The sequence below is a fragment of the Neolamprologus multifasciatus genome, chromosome 22 (genome assembly GCF_963576455.1).
Source record: "Neolamprologus multifasciatus chromosome 22, fNeoMul1.2, whole genome shotgun sequence".
NCBI classification, from domain to species: domain Eukaryota; kingdom Metazoa; phylum Chordata; class Actinopteri; order Cichliformes; family Cichlidae; genus Neolamprologus; species Neolamprologus multifasciatus.
The window spans coordinates 24,979,219-25,002,230 of record NC_140459.1 but is presented as its reverse complement, the minus strand read 5'-3'; the positions used below and the strand labels follow the sequence as shown (position 1 = coordinate 25,002,230).

Genomic DNA, 23,012 nt, shown 5'->3' with positions numbered 1-23,012 from the left:
GGAAAAGGAATAAAAAAATTACTTGTTTTTCAATACAGTTGTGTGGGTTTGAAATTGATCATGATCTGCTGCTTACTGGCTTCAAAAAAAAAAAAAAAATCTGGCCCAGATAAATTCCTCGGTTTGAAAATCTGGCCCAACTAACTTCGTAGTTGAATAGCCATGATGTAAAGGTTAAATGGCTTTGCAGTTGCAATGGTCAATGTTCATATTAAACATGGATTAAACCTGAGCCCAGAGGCCCCACCCACCTACTGCCAATCAGAAGAAAGCTTGTTTGAACCAGATATTGGGAAAAAATACTCCACTAGAGTCAAAGTATAAAAATATGGAACTGGAATTGGGCATAATCAGTCCCCTTATGCAAGTCAAGGGCATTTATATACGTTTACTTTACTATGGTGTTAGCCATACCTGTTATCTAATATCTAAAGTCAATGTCAGCATGCCAGCAATTTAGACATGTAGACATGGTCAAGATGACTCCAAAAACCAGTTTTGATTTCACAGGCCTACACTCAATATTATGAGTGTTTATGTTAACTTCTATTTTACTACTTTTCAAAGTTTTATTTTGCCCTTTTCACTGCCTAAGGACACTGTACACCTGCATAGGTTTTTTATCTTCTGTGTTAAACACAATGAGTTTAATGAAATGTATATAAATAAAACTGACATCGTCATTGCTAAACATCAAACTGAACATCAGAAAGGGAAAGAAAGAAGACGTTGAACATAGTTTTGTTGTTGATGCCTGATGGGTCGGTCTGAGTATTTCAAAAACTGCTGATCTACTGCAGAAAATATCCAGTGAGCAGCAGTGAAAATACCTTGTGGATGTCAGAGGTGAGGAGACTGCTTCAAGCTGATTGGAAAGCAGCAGTAACTCAAATAACTTCAAGGTGTGCAGCCTTCCTCTCCTGTCAGCTAAGAACAGGAATCTGAGGCCACATTTCGCACTGGTTCACCAAAATTGGACAACAGAAGATTGGAAAAGCACTGACTGGTCTGACAAGTCTCGAGGAAAAGTAGGGTCAGCATTTGAAGTAAATCACTTGAAATCATGAAGCCATCCCACCCCACATCAAAGGTTCAGGCTGTTAATGGTGCTGTAATGGTGTGGGGGATGTTTTATTGGCACACTGTGGGCCCTTTAGTATCAGCTAAGCATCATTTATAAACCACAGCCTACCCAAGTATTGTGGCTGACCATGTTCTAATGGCTGTTTCCAGCAGGATAACACACCATGTCTGAAAGCTCAGATCATCTCACACTGGTTTACTGAACCTTTGACTTGATGCTACTTGATTTAATTTGACTTGATTTCAACATGGACCTAAATATTTAAGAAATGTTTCCAGCACCTTGTTGAATCTGTTCTTGAGCTAAAAGGAGAGTCCAACCTGTTAACTGTAGCAAGATGTACCCAAGAAAGCAAACGGTGACCAGTGTATAGCCCTCTGAAGTATGTGATTTGCTGTTATTTATCAGGGGACTGGCCTAAAATGAGTACCAATGCTCCACCAATTTACACACATGGGGATGGCAGGTTAGGTCAGGGGTGTATTGTGATCATGTCCCTCCACTTAATCCGTTACAGAGAAGCAGAGTGATCCAAATAAACATACATATGTTTACAGCTTTGACATGGGGTTATAAATAATCAATGTTTAATTTAGTATTATTATTTAATATGAGATAATAACCACAGATTATGCATATATGTGTGGGTAAAGAAAGCTTAGCTGTGCTTTAAAATCAAAGTAAACCAGCAGCTGGGACAAGCGTGGAAATCTGCTTGGTGACAGGAAGTAGCTCTGAGTCCAAATTTAGTTCTGCAGGATCAATAGTTTCAGTGAAGAGAGATAAATTACCACCTCTACAGGATTTTATGAATCAGTAGCACTGCTACTTCAGCAGCAGTCCCAGTGATGTCACTGCTGATGATCCTTAATATAAAAAGTTTTAATGCCTCTTTGGATTCCATTCAGTCCTTCTGCGAGATGAAGAGAAGTCATCACATCACCAGCTTTTGTGCCACACGCGTGCAGAGAACAACCATCCAGATGGCAAACTCGGGGCTCTGGCTCTGTTAGTCTTCCCTGAAGCGCTCAGTCAGAATTTAAGTGCTGAGATCATTAAGCTCTGGCGCTTTCCGTGTAACGTGAGAGCCGCGATGTGCTGTGAAGTGCTCTCGCTGCATAAAGGCTGAGAACATTATGGAAAAAATCAGAGCACCCTTCAGATCTTTGATATTTCAGCTCCCTAGATAGACAGATAGAAAGAAAGGAAGGAAGATATTATCTTTTTTTATTCTACACTGATTTCACTCTTTTCTGTTGTGCAAATGTCTGTCTGGCTGCTACTTCTGTGGCTAAAAATAAACGCCCGGACTGTAAATATCATCAGTCACCGATGGGCTAACTATTATTGTTCGGATTGTTCGGAGGGGAGTGGAGCTGCCTGTGAATGATGCATGCATCTAATTACATTGTTTGATTGCCACATGAAAAATTAACTTAATTGTCTGTCAAAGTGGTGATTGATGCATTTAGCTAAGCAGATGTTTTGGACTTTAAAAAAATCATCCTGGAAAACTGTCTGATGGATTAACTCCACATAAAAAAAAAGGAAATGTATGCAGAAAAGTGTTCGAGCATTGAGCAAACTTACAGCTGTGCGACCCGGAAATAGTCAGAATAATACGCAACATTACTGCAGTCTTGTAAATAAATGAAACACCAATTTTCCTGATGCTTTGGCAGCTCCAGCCTGTGTGTGTTTCTGCTGATTAAAGCGACACCGAGAGCCGATGGCTGGCGGCAGCAGTGGCACAGTGTGCACTTCTGTAGGCGCACACGTTTTATGTGCAGTTATTTCAGGCCTTCAGGCTTTCAATTATATCCAAACCCAGTATGAAAGCTCCTGTCAGTTCTCTCACTTGTTTCCCTTTTTTGTAATGAAATGATTTCATGTCCATGTGACTGAGTGGGTGACAGAGAGAGACAGAGACACGATGAGTAAGCCTCCAGGTCTATTAAGCAAGTGAGGACAGTGGTCTGTGCTCATGGTGTGTGTGTGTGTGTGTGTGTGTCCTCAAAAAAAAAGCAGTGCACGTGGAGCCCCTGCTGAACGGTCCTCGCTTCTTTGATGATGAGCCATCCGACATCTTCAAGAAAAACAAACAACCCATAATCACCCCGTCCAACCACAGCATCGCTTCCTGCAGGTCCACAATCTAAACGACTCCGTCTCTGTGGCTACCCTGTTGCCAGGAGACAGTTCGGGTGGGCCGGGTTGATGTCTTAGTAATGATGGAGACGGGCAGAGCTAACAGAGGGGTTACATCGGTAAACGCCACGGCGCTCAAAGCTCAGAAATAACATTCAAATAATCTCCTGCTCAGTCTAGTGAAGTGCAACCTTCAGTGCCAACTTTCACCTTCAGCATGCCGCTACAGCATTAAAGTTTTCTCTTAAACAAAACTCAGGCTATACTTTATATTTAGCTTCTAATCAAAGATACGGGGTCACCAAAACAACCCTGACTCATCAGGGCACGGACACCAGACCTCTGTGGGGTGGTAGATGGCGCCTCCGTGAATCATCTTTGCACAACGTCGCTTATGCTTAATAAGATCTGTGGAGTTTGGGGGACATCTTGATTCTTTGTCCTTTAATTTCAATGTTAAACAAGCCTTTATGAAGCCGCCTTTTCCATCTGATAAAATATCACCCAAATTAGTGATGCGGAAAACTAGTCAATGCATTTCTTACTTCTGAATTCGATGTGTACTTCCTTGTTATCAGGTCGTCCAAAAAGCTCCCTGAAGAGTGAGGAGTCCTAACAAGGACTTTCTCCTTCTATAAAAAGTCTTGAATAACCGGACTTCATTATATCTTAAAGATCTCACAGAACCATATTATCTGAAAATAACTGGTGGCGGCAGGTGGCTGCTCCTCCTTGAGCCTGGTTCTGCTGCAGGTTTCTTCCTGTTAAAAGGGAGTTTTTTCTTTCCACTGTTGCCAGTGTTGGGAAGGTTACTTTTAAAATGTATTCCATTACAAAATACAGAATACATGCCCCAAAATGTATTCTGTAACGTATTCCGTTACGTTACTCAATGAGAGTAACATATTCTGAATACTTTGGATTACTTAATATATTATCATGCTGTTTACAACTACATGAATGTACTATTGCTGTGATTTATTACTGTTACTGAAGGTCCGCGGCTCCGAACCGTAGTAAAGGGACCTCTGGCTAATACGGTGGGTTCTGTGTGGGGCTCGTAGCCGAAAACTAGCTTTACTTTGTTGTCTGGGTCAGCTTTGCTAGCAAGAGACAGAGAGAGGCGTTGAAAGGCTGCTCCAACGGAACTTATTGTTTTTGGAGGAAAACACGAACAAAGCGTACAGTCGAGTCTTAATAGCTTACTTACAACTGGGCTCGTCAGGCACTCTTCTTGGCTGCAGTGGTTATTATTATATTTACATGCTTCCAGCTCCCGTTTCTGCTCGATGACAACTTGTACTTTTCCTTTTTCTCCCTCCCTCGCTCACAGACACATAACGTGTATGGCAGTCCATTCTCCCTGCACCACGGACTACACTGCCTATGATGCTACATTCTTTAGAGCTATACCGGTAGCATTCTGCCTGTTAGCTTAGCACAACAACAACAAAAAGGCCTCTCTCACCCAGGAAACACGCAGAGAGAGCGTCACCCTGTAACCACGGCAACCGTAACGCTGCCGCCTGGAACAACAGAACGTAGCTGTCAAACAAAACCCGAACAGTCCTGACCCGCGACAATATGAAACAGGGAAGTACCGCCGTGTAATCCATTTATTTCAACAAAGTAACTGTATTCTAAATACCACCTTTTTAAACGGTACCTGTAACGGAATACAGTTACTCATATTTTGTATTTTAAATACGTAACAGCGGTACATGTATTCCGTTACTCCCCAACACTGACTGTTGCCAAGTGCTTACTCATAGGGCTTTCTCTGTATTATTGTAGGGTCTTTACCTTACAATATAAAGCAGCCTGAGGTGACTGCTGTTGTGACTTATAGCTATATAAATAAAACTGAATGATTAATCATGCTTGTATAGACTCAGGCTTCCTGGGGACTTCCCATGATGCACTAAGCACTTGAACTCCACGCTCGGTGATATGGTATCCCATCGTCTGCCTATCAAAATGATGACTTTTCTCTCTCATAATTTGTATTTTTTTTCCTGATCGCTGTGCTCTTTTTTTCTTCTCTTCTTCCACTCTCCCATCTTAAAATGGAAATCTTCCTCCCCACTGTTGCCAAGCTCTTGTTCATTTTAAATTGTTGGATCATTGGGGTTGTTTCACTTACACTGTAGGATCTGTATGTTTCAATATAAAGCAAGTTGATAAATAAAATCCATAAATTTAGCTCAGTGCAATTTTATTTTACTTTGTGCTGTTTCTCAGTGCATTTCCTGAATACTTCTTAAGGTGCAGCAGGGTGTATTTTCCTGCTGGGGAGAATATCTCTTTGCCATAGCTGGGTCTGTAGCAGTGTTTTGGCAGGTTGTGCATGTAACATCCAAATATATGCCAGGACCTAAGGTTTCCAGGCAAACTGAAATAATCAGTGTTGTTCACTGCGCCTGTCAGTGGTTTTAATGTTGCGGCTGATGTGTGTGTTTTGAATTGTGTAGTGTTTATATTGATGCAGAAAATTACAAAAGAAGATGAAGCTTGAATTTCTCCAATTTACTGAGTTATACAATAAACAGGGTTAAAAATGGATTTAATGGAGTGTACAATACGACCGGAAAAAGAGCAAACAAAAGGACAGAATAGTATTTTTGCACACTCACACATTCACAAAATTAATGTCTCACAGTAACATGTTTCCTTCATGCTGATGCGTCTTTGAACAGAAGTCCTATTTTTAGTCCAGCACTCATCTCTGACCCTATTCTGTCACTGCAGTTGTGACTTAGCAGCAAGCCGAGCGACGTACTGCTCTTAGAGCATCACTGTCCAGGTCTCCTGAGTAGGTCACTCAACTCAATATGCATGTGAGGTTACTTTGTGTGGGATTCGCTGGCACGAGTGTGCAAAACAGAGAGGCGCTGATGCACCCACGCTGTTACTGTGCTGCCATCTGCTGGTCACTTTCCACACAGTCACAGCGGCTCTTCTTAGAAGTGAAAAGGTTTCCTAAAAATCCCATCCAGCCCTTTGCCCCACTTACTTCTCCCTCATATCTTTCACAGAGCGGGTGAGGGGTCAGAAAAGGAACAGTCTGTTTACTTTGTCTAGATCCATACAGAAAACAACTAATTCCCTTGAGATGACATTTCTTCATTTTTTTGATAAGTGTTTCCCAACACGTTCTAGGAAAAATGTTAGACCCAGCTCCTCTTCCCACAATCTCAAAAACATTTAGCAACAAATGCAACACTGGCTGCATTTCACAATTATTTACAAAATTGTTGTATGTGCTCGAGGCAGGATAAATAAACCTGTGGCACCGTCTGACTTCAGACGCCGGGCCTCATGGAGTATTAGACAGATAATGATGACTCCTCAATCCAGCACTGATGAAGAGTCTTACAGTATAACACTTCTCTGGCTCTCCTGTGTGTTTTCTCACTGCTCTGTTCCTTCCCCTTTCCATTTCTCCTCCGTCCTGGCGAGAATCTGAAGCACCGTCTGGTTGAAGTCCTCAGGCTGGTCTGCGAAAACATAATGGCCCGCTCCTCTGATCACCTGACAAGCGCACACACAGTGGAGGCGAAATAGTTTTGAGATAAAGGTGCCACTGTTCCACAAGGCAAATAAAAGTAACTTGACATACATTCAGGCAGATTTAGGCACTAAAAATGCTTAAAATCTTGCTTAAAATGTATTTTGAACCTTGTACTGACAAAGTTAAAGGTGCAAAATGTAAAATAGAGAACCTACTCGGATTTCCACATCTGGCCTGGTTTTCTTGAATGCATATCCAGAGTGGCTGTCAATACTGGACCGGGATCCATAAATGAAAGAAATAGGAATTTCAACCTGGATCTGGCCGATCCTGTCTAGCATGGGCCTCTTAGCCCAGCCGTAGGGAACGGTCATGTTCTTAAAGGCTGTCTCGCCACTGAAATGAAAAAATAGAAAAAAAAAATGCACAAGCTCCTAAGATCTTCTGAGAGTGGACATATTTGTGCATGGATGGTTTAAAATGTTCGTCACCTCGGAGTCTGGGCATTCAGATGATAGATGTAGTCACACACAGTGTAGTCACTGAACACAGAGGAGTATTTCTGCTTGAAGTCTGACCTGATGGTCTGGACGAGCATCGGGCCTAAAAGAGACGCACAAAAAAAGAAGGAGATTTAGTTACAGTTCGGACCTTTGAATAGAACAATGGCACCTTAAGCAGACGTTTGATGTTCGGTGCTTTACCGCTCCCCCGACTCAGAAGGAGCTGAGGGGGGGGGGGGGGGGGGTGTTACCATAGAATTAATTAAAGGCATTTAAGGTGCCAATTTTATCCTCATATTTTTTGCTCTTTGACTCTTCCAGAGTAATTACTGCATTATTCACGGTTCAAAGTAATCTATATTTATGTCATTTTGATCCGAGTTCATCCATAAGCAGTTTTAGATCCTCTCTGTTTAGCCCAGCTATCTTCTGATTGGCTGCCCCACACAGACAGAATATTTAACAATATATAACAGCAGGTGGGTGGGGTTTCTTGTGAAAGAAGGTATATGTGTATTTAAATTACGATGCCTCCTGTGCAAATTCCTTTGGAGGTTTTTGGGTCGTTCCCAGCCAGAAGACACTGGGATAGACCCAGAACTCGAAAGTTAAGACTATACATCTCATCTGGCCTGGAACTGTCTCAGAATTCCCTGCGAGAATTGGAAAACACTGCTAGCAAAAAGAACATCTGGCAATACCTCCGTAGCCTTCTACCAATAGACCTGAGCTCATGTAAGCATAAAGATGGAAGTGCATGGTGGATGGAAGTTTTTAAAATACTTACTGTATTTTTTTAAAGCGTATTGTTTTTATAGGAATTATTTTCTTTCCTGGGGGATTAATTTTGAAATGATGCAAGAACAGTGGTATGGCATGGTTTAGATAACTGGGACATTTTAAGCCAACCCCATCGCTGCTGATAATAATTTGTCACTTAGAAGTTGAAAACATTCAAAATACACAGACGCGTAAGAGAAACAAATATGTGTTTGTTCAGTGTGTGTTCAATGTGTGTGCTAACCTAGAGGTCCAGCCAGTCTGAGACCGGCCAGAGGGTTGAAGGGGCTCATGACGGCGCCAATTGCTCTGATCCACATTGGGATGGAGGTGTGGTTGGGGTTCTCTGGGCGTGCTGGGAATCCCCACGGCTCCACCAGCAGCAGATGCTTTACCCTGCATACACACACATGCAGTTACCTGATCAAATGTACAAACTAAAATGTAGAAATTCAATTAAAACTGCACACATTTACTTCTTTTTTTAATATATGGGCTTGTAGCTTATTTGGCAAGTGGTGCAAAAAAAAAGAGAGATGGCTAAACTAGAAAACCACCTGGCACTGTGTCCACACACACACACACACACACACACACACACACACACACACACACACACACACACACACACACACACACACACACACACAGCACCTGTGTGGGTATTTCAGCGTGTAGGCTGCAGACAGGTATCCTCCGAGGTTGTGTCCCAGCAGCACCATCTCCTGAAGCCCCACCTTCTCCCTCCACTCCTCCAGGGCTGCCACAAACTGATCCTCGGCCTCCCTGGGGTCAGTGCTGAACTGGGGACGGCTGCTCCTGCCAAAGCCCAGCAGGTCTAGAGCGTAGACCGGTCCACTCCTGGAGAGAGAATCCAGGTTGAGAACCCAGAGGGCGACACCACCTCCGAAGCCGTGCAGCAGAACCAAAGGAGTGGTGGGCTGGGTTGGGGGCTGTGGGACACACGGGGCTGCTGACTGCTGCTGCTGCTGCGTGGAGAAAGCTAAGGTCCACAGGTAGTTGCCGCTCGATATCCGAACATGCTGCCTGGAGAAAGGCCGCTTCACAGCTGCGGCAGACAGAAAAGATTATAGGGCAGGGATAGAGAAACTCTTAATTCTGACTTTATGAAACACATAAACTACAGATTGGAAACAGCTACATCAGACACACTCACTCTTGAGGATTTTTTCCTCGGCATCTTTTAGTTGAGAAGGAGAGGTGGGACACCAGGAGGGAAGCCAACTTGATATCCAGGAACTGTGACTCAGACAGAAAGGATACACAAAAACATGCATGCAGGACACATAAAGCACGTGCAAACCCAACAATAAACTGACCTTTGCCTATATGATATTTTTGTTATCAGTGCTGCTGGTATGCAGTACTTGACAACAACATGCAATCAATGTCCAGAAAGAAGCCCAAACATGTCTTTGTTCTGTGTATTTTGGGTCACTTATGGTCAAATGCATTCTAAATCAGCACGATTTTAACATTTGGAGGACAAAGGCAGACGCCGATAAGATAGGGTGACCATATTTTGATTTCACTTGGCCGAGTCATGAAGAACTTTAATAATACTGTTTGCTTAAAGAAAACTTTAACATATTTTAACGATGCCTTCTCTGTGCGGTTAATGAATGGTGAAATTTAAAAAAAAAAAAAGTCATATAGGGATTTACAACTCAACGAGTGCAAAACGTTTGGTCACCCTAAGATAAGATTAAAAGTATTTTTTCTATAATAAAGTTTTGTATAGGAAGTCACTCACACAGCAGCCAGAATTAACAGGAAGATTCGGGCTCGAAAGTTTTTCACTTTGGACGTTTGCCAGCAAGCGGGTGGCCTGTATATTTACACGACACCGTTTTCCTATAGGTTTGGTGTGGATGGATCTATTTTTTAAATCTACCTGTGAATACACTAATGCGGGTTCACACGAAGAGAACAAAGTTGTGTTTGTTGTCACACAAATGAACAGCATTCACGCTGAGAAGAAGAAAAAACAACTAGCGTGTCCAACGTGAAGAAGAAAGAAAGAAACGAAAACAACTCACCTCTGCTCCTTGGCAGGTTGTAGCTCCTCCGCCATCCTTCGCATTGTGTAGCCTGCAGTGAGGGTCTCCTCCCGAGCTTACGAACCTGTTGAAAAACTACGGTCTGTGGTGCTGCGTTCAAGCACATTCGGACGGAAAATAAAAATAGCTGCCTAACATAATAACGACATGCTGCTTAATTAGAATGCTGTACATTTCATAATAAGTTAGAGTTCAGCTATCCCTCCGCTCATTTAATTCTTGGGGTTATTTAATTCTTTGTAGTTGGCATTTTCAGCGCTTCATGTATGTTTTTTCCGACTGTGTGAAGGTAACATCATGATTTTACCCTCTGTACTCAGGTTGGCTACCTCACCTTCTTGACTTTGTGTAACTTATATTGTTAATGTGCTTCTTTCGCACAGCATCTCATACAGTTTAATACAACCGAACTAATGAAGGCTATAAAACGCTTAAACCAAGTAACAAACGTTTTTAAAGAGTTGCCAGCGACACTCGGATTTTGTTAGAGCTAGCTTTGGCACGCTAATTAGCATGCTAATTAGCATACGTTGCAAATATGAGATGCCTGCACAATTACATACATTTCCAAAAATATGTATTGTTCCCTTAAAAGTTTATACTAATGCCACTTGCATAATATTATAATATTATATAATATTATATTAGGTTGTAAAAAAATTCTAGAAACAACTGTTTAAAGCCTGTTTTAAATATTAAACTATTATCTGCATTATCGCTACTATGACCAAAATTAATCCTGTAAAAAGTAGTTTATTTAAATTACATCAAACAGCAGGCCCCCTTTTAGCCAGAGGCCTTTTTTTTGTCTGTATATAAAATTTAAATACATCTGTTTTTTAGGTATTGTAGTGACAAACCCAAGGATATTCTTTCCCCCTTCAAGCTTACATGCAGGCTAAAGTGGACAGAGAAAATCAGTCACGTTGGATCCCTATCGAACTTTTTTCTAATCCTTTTTTCTTAGTATAATTTAAGATAAGGCAGATTACATGAAAAGTTCATTATCTTCAAGGATGTGACTGTAAAGTATGATTATGTTTTTGCAGGAATAGTCCCTTCACTATCTTTTCTACTCTTACTGTGATTCTCATTAATTCTTAAAGGGAGGGCGTTATAGATTTATAGGCGTGCTAGCCTTGAAAAGCTCATGAGTGTCCTTCAAGAAATTATCCCGCAGTTAGTGTGTTCTAGCTGCACATTTAAAGCTTATTTGTGTGTTTTGCAAAGCCTCATCGAGTAACAGTCTGCTAATGAATTCAGCAAAATGTTATCCGATGTTGAGTAAAATGTAAGTAAAAAGTTCTAAAGGGACAACAAAAAGACTGTAATGTGTGTGTGTGATACCATCTCAACTAATTAGCTTGATTAGAAGCAAGTCAGTAACATAATTGGTTTTAAAAAGAGTGTCCTAGGCAGGCTGACTCTTTCACATGTAAAGATAACTGAGGGACAACACTCTGTGAAAGCATGTGTGGGCATGTATTTAAAGTGCAAAGTTTCTGGATGTAAAATGACAAAGGATTTAATTATTTACAGTACATTATATCATTCAAGGATTCAGGAGTGGTCCATGCAAGCAAAGGATAAGCCATAAAATCCATACTGAATGACCGTTAACTTCAGCCCCTCAGGTAGCACCATTATTCTACATGTGAAATCACTGCAAAGGCTCAGGAACACCTCTAAAGCACAATTTGTGAATACAGTCATAAATGAAGGTTAAGCCTTAATACCTTAAAAAAAGAGATTAAAAAAATGATCAAACAGATATCAACATGATGGTATGGAAGCAACATTGGTGTACGTGGCATGGGTAACTTGCACATGTGCAAGGGCACCATTAATACTGAATGATACAAAACCAGTTTTTAAAAATGAAAATAGTTCAGGTATCTCAGTTTTCACGCAGAATGTCATGTCGACGTAGCTCAAGAGTTATCCACTATATCGGACGTTACATAGCCACTGGTCACTAGAGAAAAACTAGATTCCCCAAAAGATTGGTGAATGGTTCCTGGAGGTAGGTGGATGTCACTGTGTGAAATCACTTGCAAAAAGGGTGCTGCACCTAAAACCTCCTTGTAAATGCTTTGGTCACTGTAAGGTTACCACAGTTACCTGTAGTTTACATGGAAGACGCCAACTTCTCTGCAAAAACTTGCAAACTACTTTCCCGAGCTTTAGTCAAGCTGTGAAAAGTGCAAACGAGACTGAAAAGGTTTACCTTTCAAGTAAAAGTTGTGCCTCAGCTCAGCACCCAACACTTTTCAAAAGGCACAACTTTTACTTTGAAAGCAAACAATCTCTGTTTCCTGTTTTCATAGTTTCACTACAGCTCCAAGAGTAGTTTGTGAGTGTTCACATACAAACATGCAACCTACAGGTAACTCCATCAATCTGCTAGTGACCAAAGCAATTCCAAAAGGTTTTTTTGGTGCAACACCTTCTTTGTGTCTGATTTCATCTAGCGACAATGGCTGCCAGGAGGGTCACTGACTGGTCTCTAGGCCTGTGAGTGCAGTTTTAACAACAGCCAGCAACCTCCAGGAACCAGTCACCAACCAGTTGAAAAATGGAGATTTTTCCCTCACAGGCAGCACTTGCCACACGGTTATGGAGTGGTCTCTAGGCCTGTGTGACTGGCCTTTCGTACACACAGTCAAGCACAATGAAAAGGGTTAAATGCTATTTTAACATGTCAAATCTTTATTTACTATAGTCAATGTATGTCAACATTTAACATACATCTTAAAATGCAACAGTGCAACACGCCATCACCAGTAAAATTAATAAATAAGTTGGTCGCTACAGTATTTTCCTACGTGTCAGAGTAAGAAAACAGTTTGGTTTGCTGGTCGACTGCTGTCCTCTGCTCTGGATTGTTTTCATTTCTTTTCTCTCACGGATCGAAGTGTATTTGGTCCCCAGACAGTATTGTTTTATTTTCGGTGCAAGCGGAATTCTTATTTTAGCCTTGTTTGCAGTATAGCATTGCAGTGCTAAAGTCATTTTAGTTTAGGTTTAGCTGTTGTTTAAGCAGCCTGAGGCAAAGATATGTAGACCAAAGAATGGAAATCCACCCCTGATCCCCCACCAGCAAATTGCCCATGTTAAATACAGTACATTATATAAGGAAAAACCAACATTTGACTACCTGTGCTTTCATTTTCTCTCTCACAGATGGACAATAGCAGGAGGTTCCTGTCAATCCTGGTCCACAAGGTGGCGTACTTCCTTTACACACACATACGTCCGAGCACACACACATGCACAGTTAGACACACACTCTCTGGCAACTTCGTCCTTCATTCCTCAAACACAATTTTCCTCTCATACCACCCACTTGTGATTGCTCTCAGACTATGGGTTGACTGAGTGGTTCCTGAGTGCTTCATTTCCTTTGCTCCCATAGATGCGCACACTCATTCTCCCTGTGTGTTACTGTCCGTTCACTCTGCTGAGTACTCAGAATTTCATAAGCCAGTAGACAATGAGGCAGTAGCCAAGCCCAAAGAGAAGAGGTAAGCCCGTAACTGTCTGGAGACCAGTAACTGGGTGAAGCTTTTAGTGAAGAGACTGCATAAAGCTGCAGCAGAGAGCCGGCCTGCTCGTCGAGCATCACAGCCAAGTGCTAGTCATGCTAGCTCGAGCCTTTTGTTTTATCTGAGGATCAAAATCAGTAACCCATGGTCTGGCACCAGACTGACTTAAACAAAGAGTCTGTTCAGTCTCACCAGTCCTGGGACAATCAAGAGGAAATTTCAGAAAATATGGCAAAACCTTTACAATTCAGTGTAAAATCGCTGCAGGTGTGCGGATTTATTGAGACATCAGAGTGGATGCATCAGATTTAGACAGTTTCCCAGAGATCTTTACACTGATATTTAGATGTGTCTTTAAGTCAAGTTTTATTCTGTATGTCGGTTAAGGTTTAGCAAAAAAAATTCCACCAGTTTCCACCCATTATTTAAATTACCTGACAAAAATACTGCTAAAAAATCCCAAAACACTGCATTTAGATGTCAAGTAACCACAGGAGTCAGGCACGCTGAAGCTGAGTCTCCAATCAATACGACATTGTAATGCTAAGCAGGTTTTGAGTATGTTATGTGTTTATACTGGAAAGGGCATACAATTAAGTGTACTTCCCCAAAACAGAGTACTTAAAGCATAAAGAAGTGTGTGCTGTAGAGAAGCGCTATTGTCCCAAAAACAGGAAAAACACCAAAGCGTTGCTAACTACTGTAAAATATTTAGTGCTGAGACACGTGTGAAAAAATCTTTAAAAGCAACATAAAAGGAACAATTCTGATTATTATTTTTGTTCAGTTGCAGTTGACGTAATGACATGTCAGGTTAAAGTCCATCTTTACATGTGTGGCATCGTTTCCTGTTAGAAAGGCTATTGAATTTTCACACAAAAGAGCACAAAGGCTAAATTATGTCCCATTAAGATACACTACCAGGTTACATACAAAAGGACTCTACTAGAGTTACAGCATGACTTACAGTTCATTTTCTGTCTGCAATAAATTGTTTTAGCTTATTACAGATATACCATTTTTTTCTGATTGGCTGCCACTCACAAACAGAGGGTCTGAACAGCAGGTGAATGTCAGGATGCAGGTGTTTTGAAAACAATCCTTCAAAATGAAAATGAAAAAACGCAGGGGAATCTTGAAGTGTATGACTGTTGAACTGTAGTCTAGTGACTTGTATTTCATCACTAACTCATGCAGTGATGCATATCAGAAAACCAGCAAATTGCAGGATAATTTAAATGTTGATTTATTAATTACAGACCTTTGTCATGTCTCAAGCCACCCACCATTTCTTTATATAGTGCTTAGAAATTTCAGTAGTTCATATAAATATATGTAAACATACATGGAAATACAACATCTAAGGCACAACTCTGATGAGCTTGAAATATTTGGTATGGATCGCCTTTATTCTTTAACACAGCCTGAACTCTTTTAAGCAAGCTTACTCGTATTTCTTTAAGCCGTCTTCAGGAATAGTTCTCCAGGCTTCTTGAAGGACATTCAAAGCTCTTGTTTGGATGTTGGGTGTGTTTTGCTCCGTTCTATGTCAGGATGATCCCACACCGCTTCAAAAATGTTGAGGTACGAGCTCTGGGGAAAAAATCCATGACTGTTGTGTGTTTTTCCAGGTATGCTTTTACTGCAGTGGCATTGTGTTTGGTGTTATTGTCATGCAGAAACATAAAGCTGTTGCTGATCAGATGCAACCACATTGCATTGCATCGTGGATCAGTGATCTGATTGTACTTTCCTGTGTTCATAATTCCATAAATTTTGATTTTCACCACTGGTTCAAATGTAGCCCCCAAAACCATGACAGAGCCTCCTCCATGTTTTACAGAGTTGACGTTCAGCATAGCTATTGTCCACACAGGCTTGTGTGTGACATTGCATGCTTTTCTTAATGTAATTTGTTACGAGTCATTTATCATCTATTTCTTAAACCTGTCCATAGTTTTGTGCTCTTTTGTGGATTATATTGCAAATCAATGAATGAATAAAACCATACAGAATACAGTGATTGAAGGTACTGTAATAATTTCAGTCACATGTTGTGTGTGCGTTAGAGTGAGAGAGCACTGTGTGCAGCTTTGCTCAGTACAAGCCCTCCTTACATCAGTCTGCAAACTGTAAGCACAAACCAAACTCTGCCATGAGTTTATGGGCCATAGCCCAGTGCAGTATGGGTAATAACAGTGACCAGGCTGTTAGCAGAAGAAAGAGATGGGGATGGAGGAGAGGCGGAGGGTCTGTCTGGTTGCTAGGATACGTGGCCGGCGCCAACAGCGGATATGATTTATAATGGCCAGTCTGACTGTCTCGCTTTCTGCACTTGTTTCCTTCTTCCTCTCCTCTCGCTCACTTTTCCACTGACACTCTCCGTCTTCCATCCTCATTTCTATCCTCAAAAAAACTCTGTGCTGGCCCCGTCAGCCACCACAGGGGTTACTATGGATGTTCCTGATATTAACACCTGTGTCCATCATGAGATAATGTAAAGAAACTTTAATTTGTCTGGGGATAATGACAATAATCATTTAGAGACTTTTCTAATTATATATTTATATATATATATATATATATGAAGGTGAAGCAACGCCAGTGTCTGTGCATGTTCAAGTGGTCATGCAAAGCTGCGTGCATGGATACTATTGATTTTACTGAGACTTGATCCAGCTCAGGATGGTAGAACCCTCAGGGACAAATACAGAGAGGAAGAGGGTGTACGAGGACACTTGATGGAGGGTCACAAGGGGAAATGGAGGTCTGCATGTAAGATGAAAGCACATAAGGATGGATCGATTGTGTCGTTGAGTCTAATTAGCGCTCTTGAAAGATATTTTTGTTGTTAAAAAATCTTATTTCTCAGGAAAAAAAGGCATTTGGTTTGGGATTTGCCTCAGAGCAGCATTCAGCCATATCACCAGGCTCTGAAAGTTTCCACTAAAACACAGACTAACATGATTACTCTTTGCTTAGTGACTCCTCCAAGTGGAGTGACACAGGTTTTTAGAGACAGACTTTGATGTTTATTTTTAAATCGGGGCAGATGACACTGATTTCTGTTTGATTTTCATGCACGTCTCATCTGCTGAAGTTTTCAGATTTCTCACAGCACCTCAATCAAATTACAAAAACTTCACAGCGAAAAGAAAAAAAATTTAAAAAGTCAACAACACTGTGGTTCTCCAGAAACAGCTTCCCATTCCATTAGGAATAGTCCAGCAGAGACATGTTGTCCTTGAATCTTTCAAAAGGTCGGGGCACCACAATCAAAATTGTACTCAGCTCAGTGCTGGGCTATACGCGCATATATCCGTGCATCCCTACGAGAGAGACCACTATTTTATTTTATTTTATTTTATTTTTTTCAGAATTTCTATTAATTCAACATGAAACCTTCGAGAGCATCCAAACCATCTGAACTGGGGTTAATGGGAGGCCTGCTGCAGGTAGCTGTAGTTCCTGTGAACCCTAAAGAGCACCCAGGCTAGACACACGTTTTCTACATAACCAGTTTATGTTACACTTTAATTAAGATCCTCGCAGCTGCACACGAGCGTAACTGGAGCTCACTTTAGATGAGTTTTATTTTGAGCTACTGCGGCTGTCGGTCCTTTATTTCAACAGATTGCACGGCGTCTCAACTGCAGGCCATGGCTTGTTTATAAGGCACCTGCTATACTGTTTTCTTTATTTTTGCCATATGTGTGTGTGTGCGTGCGCACAGACATGGAGGGGATTAAAGTAGAGTGGATCGCAGCTAAAGCAGCTGGTTTCAGACAGGATGACCTGAGGGCTTGAGACGAGGCCAGTATCTTACTGTAACGACCACAGCATACGTCAGTATATATGTCTGCCTGTGCCCTAGCTCCTCCTTCATGGGTGGGCTGATCTGAACGAGACTTTGCACTAACATCGTCACACATACGTTGATTATTAGCATCTATATGTTTTCTTTTAAAAACAAAATCCCAATTCTTTAGATTTTTTGTTTTATCATCTTAATTTCATCCCACTCTCCCATGAATGCTGCATTATGTTCTATGCTCCATTTGTGTTTGTTTCATGAACCCTACGGCATGTTTCGCAAAATTTAATGTAAAACTGTTTTTAAATGTAATGTTTAATATGTTTTTTTATAACAGACTAAATCTGGAGTGGGTTCAGTTAAAATACAAAGTGTAAAGGCTCGTCGTGTTTTTACCGGTGAGAGTTGCTTCACACAGTTTGCAGTGCATCTTATTTTCTTTGACACCAAGTGTGAAATGTGTCCGTACGTCTGCTCTTCCCTTCCTCCCAAGCTTTCACAATTCGTTGCATTTTCATGAGAAACACGGAGCTCGTCGTACCGCCTCAGAAAATAAAACCAACAACCAAAAAACCAAAAAAAGCCAGGGGGGCAAATTAAACGTGTCTAACCTTACTGCACAAAAAGATTACTTCTGATTGGATCATCCACCTTTCTACACAACTTAATCAGTTCTGACTGGATCTCATCTCTCAGGAATTTTTTCATCTCGTTTTTATTTAATGACGAAAGCACCGATACACCTAATCATAGTTTTTATTTAGTTTCCATCTTGTATTTGTAAGAAGAAAAATGATGAAAAACAAATGATGAAAATTATTGGGCAACAAAGTTAACACTGGTATAACGGCAGCAGTTTGAGGTTAAACGATCAGTCTGTGTAAATTTAGACTTACAAACAAGATATACATTAAACTGTTTATTACAAGTCTCCTAAAACTACAGGTTAAATGCGTACGACCTAAGGTTTACAGTTTAGGTTTTGTGTGTATAATTCTGATCATTCTGTTGTTATATACAGTGATACAACAAATAGAAATAAGATAAAGATAAATTTACTACAGACAGATTTTACTAGTCTTACTAGCAAAAGTCATAGGTGGTTTTTGCTTGTGAGACTATTAAGGATTAGTTTATAGGATTATTATTTGCAGAGCATCAAATAAATGTCCTTTAAATTTGTTACTTAGAAGTCTTCTTAGTTTTAGTTTCACTTCCTTAAAGGATGGTTTCACATTTTTCAAGCCTGTCTAACTGCTCACACGCCTATACACAGTGACAGTTTCAGGTCACTGTAATCACTCCTCCTGTCCATACTGACTGTGAGGAGATCCCTCCCTAAAGCAATAACAGACCAGGGAACAAAATCCACGGTCATCATTCTGTGCAAATATACACGCTTTGTTACGCAGGTCAAGGTGGTATCTCTGTTACTGACAGTCTTTTCACTTCAGTATTCACTCCTCCTGTTCACTGTGGCGTTACAGTGGAAGAACAACAACACAAGTCACTTTGCAGAGTGTACTGTCACTCTCATTTTTTAGGTATTTAAAATAATTCAATCGTAACAATCCCACTGGGGTTAGCAACTTGATGGTGAAAAGAGAGACAGAGTTGTTCCGTGGGGAGTATGCTTAGCTGTAGCAGCTACGATGCTTCAGTGTAGCTACAGTAGGTTCATGCTTCCCTGCTGTGTCTGATCTGACAAATGAGTTATTCTGTGAAGCTGAAATGTCTCACCCGGTTAGCTGTGGCATTACCACCCTTCCAGTCTGGCTTCTTAACTCATCTGCACTTATGAAATAAGTTTATTCGATAAAGCAGCTAGCCTGTTATTCTCTTCATTCTGTGCCCATAAGTGATCCAGGAAGACATTCAAACTAGAGTGTCCACATCTCTCTTTCTCTCTCTCTCTCCGTCCGTCCACTGTCTTCCAGTAAATGGAGGATAATTTTAGAGCGATAAAGAGCCCGGAGGATATCGAGGGGAGGGAACGCGCACACGCACACACAACAAGATGGTCCCTCATTCCCTGTTGTACCTGCTGACCCCACAGGATCCACCAAGATCTGCTACTGCTGAATGTGCGGCTTGTATGCACACACACACACACACACACACACACACACACACACACACACACACACACACACACACACACACACACACACACAGGAATGCGTACACACTTTGACTAATAGGACTAATGCTTCCTGAAGAGGCCCCAGCACTGCATTAGCTACGGATGTGGGATTGATTTAGAAACTGAAAGCCTTCTAGTGTGTGTATGGGTTAGTGCTTGTGTATATGTGCTTGTGGGGGGAATATATTGTACACTCAGTGGTGTTTTTTCTTCAGTTCCACTCGTTTTGGCATTATTTATAAATAAATGAAGGAGTTTTACCAGTTTTAATGAAGGCTGTTCAGTGATGATGTATAATGTTTACATATATGCAGAGTTTCATGCCACAGTTTTATTCTTTTCAGAGCGTCGAAGCCTCAGCACAAATGTTTTGGCCGTCATCAGACACTTAAACTCTCCTACTAATTTTAGCCGTAACAGAAGGTCTAATTAAGGCAGCCTGACCCCTCACACCAATTAAATGGTGGTGAATCTCAGGAAAACATTAGTCCTTGTAATGTTGGATTAATTCCTGACATCAGTTTTAAAAAATTAAATTAGATAGATCAGTCCCTATTTCATTTCACAGCGGGCCTCAGTTCAAAGCGACGGAGACTGAACATGTGCAGTTTTTAACATCAGTTGCTGATAACAGCTGCATACAAATGCAAATGCAATTTTTTTTAAAAAAACCCAACTTTTTAGACTTTAATGTGCATAAAAAGTGTGAATAGCAGTTCCAAACACCACTCAGAAAGCAGGTAGGAGAGCAAGTCGTCACAGAGACAGCAAAACCTGTTATGTTAATGCAAAAGTACTATAAAATGAAATGCATTCATGAAGAGGGGTCAAGTTGGTTAAGATGAAGTGAATATCATAAAACAGCAGCTCAAACACCGGGGAGTTATAACTGGGGATGTTGTGGCAGGCTTACATAAAAAGGAGTCTTGGTTCTGCGCTGCTGGTGAGGCGTGGACATGTAAGTAAAAAGGATGGTCAGGTAAATCTGACGCAGGTGATTCTGCACCAAATGTAACAGCTAGCACAACAACAGAGACTACAAAACGCCGAGGCATAGCCGAGTCTCCGCTTCACTTCAGTGGCTAGTGATGGGAGGCCGTGGTGTGCTTTCTTCTCAGAGCTTCTTACTGTATAAAGGTTAACTAGTTAGGATGCCACTTGGAGACTTCACAAAGTGCCTTGTTTATTTTTGAGAGTAATGTTACACACTAAAGTTGTACTTTTGTCGTACCGTATGCGACACTTTGACATAAGTAAACCAATCAGTTTACTTATGCCCAGCATTCCTCCTGGGGTGTAGGCCATCAACAAGGGATCCTCCAAGGTGTTCAGTTTTGAGTTATAGTCTATAGTTCGTAACAATCTGATGTCAGGTGTGTATCAATTTCTTGTATTCTTTCGAAGGTCTTGCATTGCATTCTTTGGCCTTCCTCTTTTTCTCCTCCCTTGGAGTTTCCACATCAGGGCTTGTCTGGTGGTGATGTTGTTGGTTGGTTTCTTCCTGTCCATCTTCATCATCTTCTTCCCATCTCTCCCTCTACAGGTACTTGCTTCACTTTTTTCCCCACAGGTCGTAATTGCAGATCTTGTTGAGCCAGTAGACCTTTAAAACTTTCCTCAGCCAGCTGTTGATCAACATCTGATCTGTTGATCTTATTAATTCTGCATCATAGAGCAACACAGATTTCACAATTGGTGTTCAAGATTCTGATCTTGGTGTGTTGGCTTTTGAGTATTTTGAGTTCCAGATGTTCTGGATCTGGACACTGATGGTGACCATAACTTAGAGGATAAATTTCATGTTGTATTAAATAGCACTGCTGGTCTGTGTGACTAGAATTGTTTTGACACACAAACCAAAGAGTCAGAAAGTCAGATTAGCACGTTGTGTGAAGTTGTTCTTTTGTGGATGCAGAGAAATGCCAAGAACACTTAGTTTGGTTTAGGTGTGGGTATTGCCTGGGTAGAGTGTGCAGGAGACAGGACGGCTGCTCATTAGCTGTCAGTACACTGTACTAGTATCAGCGCTGCAAAAATTGGAGCAATCAGACATCATCAGCAGACGCTGTACCGGAAAAGTGGCAAATTAAAGGACATTGGTGCCTTTACATGCATCCGCATTGGATATAGTATCTTAAAAATCTTCAGGTTTATGGTGTTTGTGCGACCTGTACAAAGGGTTACAGTTACACTGCCTCTTTTTTGCAGTAAAATAGACTTAAAATCTATTCTTTGATTTGTGATCATATTCTGTGCATTGTTTCGTGTAATGGCAGGGCTCGCAAAATCGCTAGCCCGACGTCCCGGGGCTAGCGATTTTTCCAGTCGGGCTACCAAAATCTAACTCAGCCCTGCCCGTCGGGCTATTATAGGAAGAAAAATATATGTCTATGCTTTTGCATTCTTTCGCCAATGTAGCTGAGTAATTATGTCATTGGCATCGATGAGCCACTGTGAATATGTGACATATTGAAATCGCGTTTGAATTTGCGCTTGCTTTTTGCTTTCACTTTCATTTTGCGATCGCGCGAACGGTGTGTAGAGAGCAGCAGCACTGATTGGTAAGTGACGATTAATTGCGCACCAATTCCTCTGACATCGTCTTATCACTCATTAGCTTACTATTCAAACGCGACAAGTGAAATCTCTCGCAGCAAGCTTAAACATGTGAGAGGTTGAGAGCGCAAAGAATCGCTGAGCGTTATGTGAGTGCGTGTGTAAAAGCAGCAGGATTTCAGCTGGTATTTTAGTTCTGCTCAGCCAAATAAGACAGGTCAGGGTGAAGAAGGGGCAGCCAAAGAAAAGCCTACCGCAAAACGGAAAAGTTATGACAAATCAGACTGTGAGGCAAAAGAAAGCGCAGCTTTTTTGGTTTCATGGACAAAAGAATTTCTGTGGCTGGAATATGATGAGCTAAATAACATGATGTTCTGACAGGTGTGTTGTGAGTTTCATTTGATTTCTGGGTCGACAAGCACCTTTGTTACTGGGACCAGTAATTCTAAGAAAGACCCCTTCAGAACCCATGAGAAATGCAAGAAATGCATTATTGCCCAGTCTGCAGTATCTTTCCCAGAACAAACAGCAATTGCAAAAAAAACATACTAAAAATAAACCAAGCACAACAAGAACTCCTGAAAAATCTGTTTAGAACAGCGTGCTATGTTGCAAAGAGTGAACTACCTTTGGCAAAATGTAGCAGTCTTTGCAAACTTCAAAAAGCAAATGGCCTAAATCTTGGTTCCACTTGCCTCTTACCTGTGACTTCAGTGGAAATTTCAGATTCAGGATCTGACACAGACTGATTCATGTTCTACACAGTTCTTACAAGTTCATAGAAATTTCTGTTCAATTTGAACCAAGTATTTGAGTTGATGGTTGTAATTTTTATACAGTTGTTGTG

The 23,012-nt window shown here is 41.1% G+C and overlaps 2 protein-coding genes across 5 annotated transcripts in view; one reads left to right on the top strand and one right to left on the bottom strand.

Moving 5' to 3' along the window:
• Window positions 1-5,578: 5,578 nt before the first annotated feature.
• On the bottom strand, window positions 5,579-10,251 carry abhd5b (abhydrolase domain containing 5, lysophosphatidic acid acyltransferase b). The gene is made up of 7 exons (XM_085148305.1): window positions 10,087-10,251; window positions 9,204-9,286; window positions 8,681-9,095; window positions 8,271-8,422; window positions 7,235-7,346; window positions 6,959-7,139; window positions 5,579-6,763 (listed from the first exon to the last, which is right to left on the bottom strand). Exons 1-7 carry the CDS (start codon window positions 10,128-10,130, stop codon window positions 6,644-6,646), a joined length of 1,107 nt encoding a protein of 368 aa, XP_085004431.1. The 5' UTR covers window positions 10,131-10,251; the 3' UTR covers window positions 5,579-6,643.
• Window positions 10,252-13,308: 3,057 nt separating this feature from the next.
• Window positions 13,309-23,012, top strand: part of topaz1 (testis and ovary specific TOPAZ 1) — a 38,446-nt gene continuing 28,742 nt past the window's right edge. For all 4 annotated transcript variants that reach the window (XM_085148301.1, XM_085148303.1, XM_085148302.1 and 1 more), the window contains exon 1: window positions 13,309-13,332. The gene's annotated coding sequence lies outside the window, so the exon portion shown is untranslated. The remainder of the gene's footprint in view (window positions 13,333-23,012) is intronic.